At 45.6% G+C, this 6,152-nt stretch overlaps 1 protein-coding gene across 1 annotated transcript in view; it reads left to right on the top strand.

The window, feature by feature from the left end:
* The first annotated feature begins 717 nt into the window (after positions 1–717).
* ZCCHC17 (zinc finger, CCHC domain containing 17) overlaps positions 718–6,152 on the top strand; it is a 16,612-nt gene continuing 11,177 nt past the window's right edge. Inside the window, exons 1-4 of the mRNA XM_009995150.1 lie at positions 718–759; positions 1,553–1,610; positions 2,663–2,763; positions 5,805–5,896. Of these exons, the coding sequence (XP_009993452.1) occupies positions 718–759; positions 1,553–1,610; positions 2,663–2,763; positions 5,805–5,896 (293 nt within the window). The remainder of the gene's footprint in view (positions 760–1,552; positions 1,611–2,662; positions 2,764–5,804; positions 5,897–6,152) is intronic.

The raw sequence follows: 6,152 nt of genomic DNA, 5'->3' as shown, positions 1-6,152 counted from the left end.
CTCCCCCTCCAGGCCCAGCCCGGACCCTCCAACCCCCGTAAGTTCCGCCCCGGTGTTAGAAATGAAATGTGCTGTTGATTTGGCGCTGTAGTGTTAGAAACATAGCGTCGGGTTTGGTTTCTGTGCCTGTATCTGTCTCCTAGTGGTTTAAATATATAGTTTGTTTGAGATACGTGAGGTATCTGCGCATCCTAAGGGCACCAGGAGGGGTTTGTTGCCCAGGAAACTGAGGGAGTGAGTTGGGCTCCATCTGGGGATCAGAGCAGGATTTATGGCCCAAGATCAGACCCAACGAAGCCACTTCTGTCCTGCTGCTCAGGGCAGGGTGACACCAGTGGGTTTGTTAATTGGGGAGGCAGCCAAGGGGGCAAGAAAGGTCAAATTTTTACCTTAAAAAGTGACCTGCTAGAATAGGATGTGTGAACAGGGGCGGGAAACTTACAGGATAATTTGAAGCGTGGGAGAGGCTGTGAACCCTGGAGTGCCCAGCCAGTGGGGACACAGGGGAGGGAACTTTGGGAATAGGGAATAGAAGCCGTTATTCACCTTGCTATGGGTGTGCCTGCCTGTTTAGGGCACCCGTTCTTGCAAGAATTTAAATAAACGTTTCTCACACCGGAATCTGCCTGCTGGTCAGGCCTGGGCGTTCCCTGCCTGAGGGAGTTTTGTTTCTTTCCCAGGCAGCTCCGAAGGCAGAAGAATTTACCTGGCAGGACCATGGAGCCCCTGCCCGAGCTCTATGCCATCTTCCAGGGAGAGGTGTGAGGGCTGCGGGGCCCGGGGGGGCTGCACGGCTTGGGGAGGGGGCTGCTTGGGGCCTGTGGTTTGTTGTTTGAGGTTCAGTGGCGTTTTGGGTACCTGGTGGTTTTGTTCCACAAACTCCTGTGTGTGTTTGTGTGTTTCTAGACTCGTAGGACAGAATCACAGAGTTGTTTTAGTTGGAAAAGGCCTTTAAGATCATCGAGTCCAGCTGTTGACCCAGCCCTGCCAAGGCCACCACTAACCCATGTCCATCAACATGACATCTACAGGGCTTTGAAATCCCTCATAGATTTCCCATGGGAGAAGCACATAGAAACACAGAATCTTTCTGGTTGGAAAAGACCCTTCAGATCATTGAATCCAACCATAATCTAACCCTGTCAACCATTAACCCAACTCTGCCAAGTCCAATCCTTAAGCCATGTCCCTCAGCACCATCTCCAGGGCTTTGAAACCCCTCCAGGGATGGGGACTCCCCCCCTGCCCTGGGCAGCCTGGGCCAGGGCCTGACGACCCTTAAGGTGAAGGTTGTCATGTATATATTCATGTGGACATACTTATATCCACATATACAAATAAAAGATCATGATCTGAACAGCAGGACTTGGTTGCCTGACCAGTCCTGCTCCAGGGTGATCCAGCATTTCATTGTCCAGCCTGCCTGGAAATCTGAAACTGAAGGAAAGCAGGAAAACTCTGTAGGCTTCTGTGCATTTTCTAACCTGGGCTTCACAAACAGGTCTTTTCTGAAGGGCTTTGCCTTAGGTTTTTGTCTTGATTTTCTTCACAGGTTGCTACAGTGACTGAATATGGGGCATTTATAAAAATTCCAGGCTGCAGGAAGCAAGGTTTGTGTCTGTGGTTTTGTTCAGAGCTTTGCTGGTGTGTTTGAGCTGAGAAGTTGTCCTTGGAGCTCAAGACTTGCTCTGGGCTCTCAGGACAAGTGTTTTTTTTTTTCTAAATAAGGAAGAAGTTGAGATTTTCACCAAGTGTTTATAATAAGATGGTGTGTTTACATGAGTCCCACAGGGACTTGGAGCTTGTTGATAATTTCAAGACATTTTAGAATCATAAAATGTCTTGGGTTGGAAGGAACCTCTAAAGGTCCCCTCGTCCAACCCCCTGACAATAAGCAGGGACATCTCACACTAGAGCAGGTTGCTCAGAGCCCCATCAAGCCTGACCTTGAGTGTCTCCAGGGATGGGTCTTCCACCACCTCTCCAGGCAACCTCTTCCAGTGATCCACCACCCTCATATTAAGGAACGTTTTCCTGATGTCCCATCTAAATCCACCCTTTTCCACCTAAACCCATCATCTCTTGTCCTGTGATTATATCTCCTTGTGAACAGCTCTTCCCCAGCCTCCTTAGAGGCTCCTTTCAGGTATTGGATTTTAGAGAATAATTTTAAGGTATTAGACAAACTAGAGAGATTTTCTGCAATTAGTTGGAGTTAATTTGGAGCTGCTCTTGATAAGCTTTTACATGTTTCATTGATGCAACTCATTAATTCTCACCTGCATCTCCAAGCCTGTCTGATTGTGCATGGCCAGTTAAAATCAATTAGCCCTGTCAATTAAAAATAATTTGGAGCACACATGCCCAGTGTATGTATATGTATGTTTATATATGACCCATGGGGACTACTGTCCTTGTTCTGAACACTGTAAAACACTCAAAACCAGAAATTAAAAAGGATCAGTTAAAGGTGAAATAAACACTGTGAATATTTGATTTATTAGCAGTCCAAAAAGATTTTCCTCCTGTACCTGCCCAGGATGTTCTTGCATCCACCACTCTTTGGACACCATCATTCCAGAGACAAAACTGTGATGTAAAAGTGAATTTTTGGTGTGTTTTTTCCCTCCCTCCCTTTCTTCTGATCCAACCCCACAACTAGGCCTTGTCCACAGGACTCACATGTCCTCCTGCCACGTGGACAAACCCTCGGAGATCGTGGATGTTGGAGACAAAGTGTGGGTGAAGCTCATTGGGAAAGAGGTAATTTTCCTTCTTTAGTGCCGTGTAGATAAAATAAACTGCAAAACCTGAGAACTTCTGCCCCCAGAGGTTGTGTTTCTGTCACATTCTCAGGTTAGGGGGCTCCCTTTTATCAACAGGTGTATTCTCATGGCTGTGACTCTGGGCACTGACCCTCTGTGACTTGCAGTTGAGGAAGAGGAACTTCATGAAGGCTTTTGGCTTCAAACCAACAAAATGCTTCCCTTTCTCCCCCAGCCCACCCCTTGCAGCCTGCATGGCCTTCACTGGGTGCTTGGGTGGCTTCATGAGCAACCTGAGGGGATCCCACAGTAAAAGACCACACAAACAGTCCATGAACTCTCTTGAGAGACAGCAAGTGCCTTCTTAGGAGAAGCTGAGATGTTTGTTTCTTTCCAGAAGATGTCAGTAAATTATGCCTGAGAGAAAACAAAGAGGCTTTTTGGTCTTTTTTTTTTTTTGTAGTAAGAGCTTTATACATTATTTTTTTCCCCACTATCTATGTTGCTTTTCTTTCTGCAGCAGATGGGACACATCATCTGTATTTAGAGATTTAAAAAAACCCCTAAAAGACTTTTGCTCTGGTGAGCCATGGAAACAAAGCAAGCTGGCTGTATTGTGTTGGGATCAAGGCAAAACCATTTTGTTGCACAGGATTTGGCCATAAATGCTTTATATTTTTTTTTCTTTGGAAAAAAGATAATTGAGTTGATGTACAAAACAAGGACTTGATTTGGTGGGGGGATAAAGGGAAAAGGGTTGAGAAGCTTGGGCTTAATTACACAGTATAGAAAATGTGTGTGAAAGACTCTACAGGTTCCTTTTAGCCATCTGTGATGTGCCTTTTTTCAATTTTGTTTGTATAAATTGTTTTTAAGCCACAGTTTTCTTGATCTGGAACACAATTGTTGGGTTCCTGGTGTCTTTGCTATAGGGGTGGGGGGAGATGTGGACAGTGGAAGATTCTATGATTAGATTGTCTGCAAATAACTGCATGGATGTCATGACCAGACAAACCAGAAACACCTTTAACAGCAGCCCTGGTGGAAATGGAAGAAGTTGTAAGAAAGGCTTGAAAAAAAACACCCCAAAATACAACTTTTGCTCTTGCTTCTGAAGGGATAATGTGGCAACCAAGGACTTAATAGGTCTCAGAAAAAGAGTAAGCCCCTCAGAGAAACACTTGAAACATTTTTAGTCTCCTGAGGAGACTGAAAGGATACACAGTTCTATTTTTCAGGGTACAAATTGGGCAAAATGTCAGTCCAGGGGGTGAGTGATTTGAGATCTACAGCAAAGCTTCCAAATCTGCCCTTTCTCCTACAGCTCTGGGGTCTGGTTGTATCAAAGCAGAATATTAATCTGAACAGACCTGTGGTTTGAGAGGACCAGGGGCAATGGTTTAGAGCTTGAAGAGGGGAGATTTAGATTAGATATTAGGAGGAAATTCTTTACTATGAGGGTGGTGAGACATTGGAACAGGTTGCCCAGGGAGGTTGTGGCTGCCCCATCCCTGGCAGTGTTGAAGGGCAGGTTGGATGGGGCTTGCGAGTTACAGAAAACTTTCCATCATCAAAGAAAAGCTATTATAGGTAAAATGATACAGAATATTGTTTGGAATTACATTAATTTATACTGAAATCTTCACTTTCCATTTACAATCACTTTATATCTTCTACTTTCAAATGTGTAATTTTTGAAGGTACAGCTTTTTGGAAATGGAGAGATTGCAAATTGAACAGGACTAAATTTTGAAAGGCGTGATATGTGCAAATATTTCATTTTAACTGGTGGCAGCTCTTTAGGAAGTGAAAGGCTGATCAGCTCTGTAATGGAAATGAAGCAGTCACTGAACACAGCTCAGGAAAGAGGAACAAAGCAAAAGCATCTGAGTTGGAGGAGCCTCAAGTGGCCTCTGCTGCAAATGTGCATTTAACAAAGGTGCATTAAATGGGGAACTAGTCACTCCTCTTCTGATAGCAAGAGCCAAATGGACTGCAAGTGGGTTTATGTTTACACAATTGTACCTTCCTTCTCCTGCAGAAATGATTGTCTGGGATCCCCATTGAGCTGCCTTGCATCTGATCATGTATTTTTTATTAGGACATTAACCTACTGCTTCTACTGTTCTCATGCATTACTTGCTTCAGGGTTGAGGAAAGACCTGGTGTCAGCAAACCCTGGGACCCCTCTTCTTCACACAAAGAGGGAGGGCCTGAAGTGCACCATGTAACCATCCTTCTTCAGCCTCCTTTAACATCAACACACAGAACAAGGTTAGCAGACCTCCAGACTAGACCCCAGGGTGAAGGTCTTCTACACAAGAGATGTCCTAGATAAAACCTAAACATTAACTAAAGTCACTGGTAGCTTTTGTGTGGACGTGAACCCTCAGAATCAAGCACAGAATCACAGAATGGTCGGAGTTGGAAGGAACCTCTGGAGATCATCTAGTTCAACCCCCACTAGAGCAGATCACACAGGAAAACGTTCAGGTAGGTTTTGAACATCTCCAGGGACAGAGACTCCACAACCTTCCTGGGGAATTTGTTCCAGTGTTCTGTTACCCTCACAGGTTCTGCACCTGGGCTGGGGAAAGCCCAAACACAAATACAGGCTGGGTGGAGAATGGATCGAAAGCAGTACAGAAAGGAAGGACTTGGGATTGACAGTGGACAAGAAGCTGTCCCATCCTTAAAAGTGTCCAAGGCCAGGTTGGATGAGGCTTGGAGCAGCCTGGGCTGGTGGGAGGTGTCCCTGCCCGTGCAGGGGTTGGAACTAGATGATCTTTAAGGGCCCTTCCAACCTTTATATGATTTGAGCTTCTCTTATTACTCAGATACCTGTTGAACAGTTTTTTAAGTGGCATTATTAGCTGGAGTGCTCTAAGTGCAGCTACAAACTAATCAAGCTGAAGCACTGTCACAGAGGCCTTTCTGCCACTTCTCTTTGCTCACCAGAAGTTTCCTTCCTTCTCTAGACACAGTATGTTAATTAACAGCATTGCCATTTACTCCTTGCTCCCTGTCTTTCCCCTCCAGATGAAAGATGACAAGCTGAAGCTTTCCCTCTCCATGAAGGTTGTGAACCAAGGCACAGGAAAAGACCTCGATCCAAACAATGTTTCCCTTGAGTAGGTAAATCTACTGAGCAGAACATAAGGGATCAGACAGGTAGCTGCTGCTGCCTTTCCCTGCCCTACACTCCTGCCTTGCCTGCCATACTTATTCTCTCACTCTCCTTCCTTTGGAGGGTGATGAGGGCTTTTCCTGAGCCCCTAGTGATGGCTGGAGGGCTGGCAGGTCATTCCTGGGTATGTGGCCTGGAGGCAGGTGGGAGCTCTTGGGGGCTGTGGGGAATTCCAGCCCTTCACAGCACCACAGGGTTTT

The sequence above is a fragment of the Chaetura pelagica genome, unplaced genomic scaffold (assembly GCF_000747805.2).
Source record: "Chaetura pelagica isolate M959 unplaced genomic scaffold, ChaPel_1.0 scaffold273, whole genome shotgun sequence".
In the NCBI taxonomy this organism is placed as follows: Eukaryota; Metazoa; Chordata; class Aves; order Apodiformes; family Apodidae; genus Chaetura; species Chaetura pelagica.
This window is presented reverse-complemented; position numbering and strand designations above follow the sequence as displayed.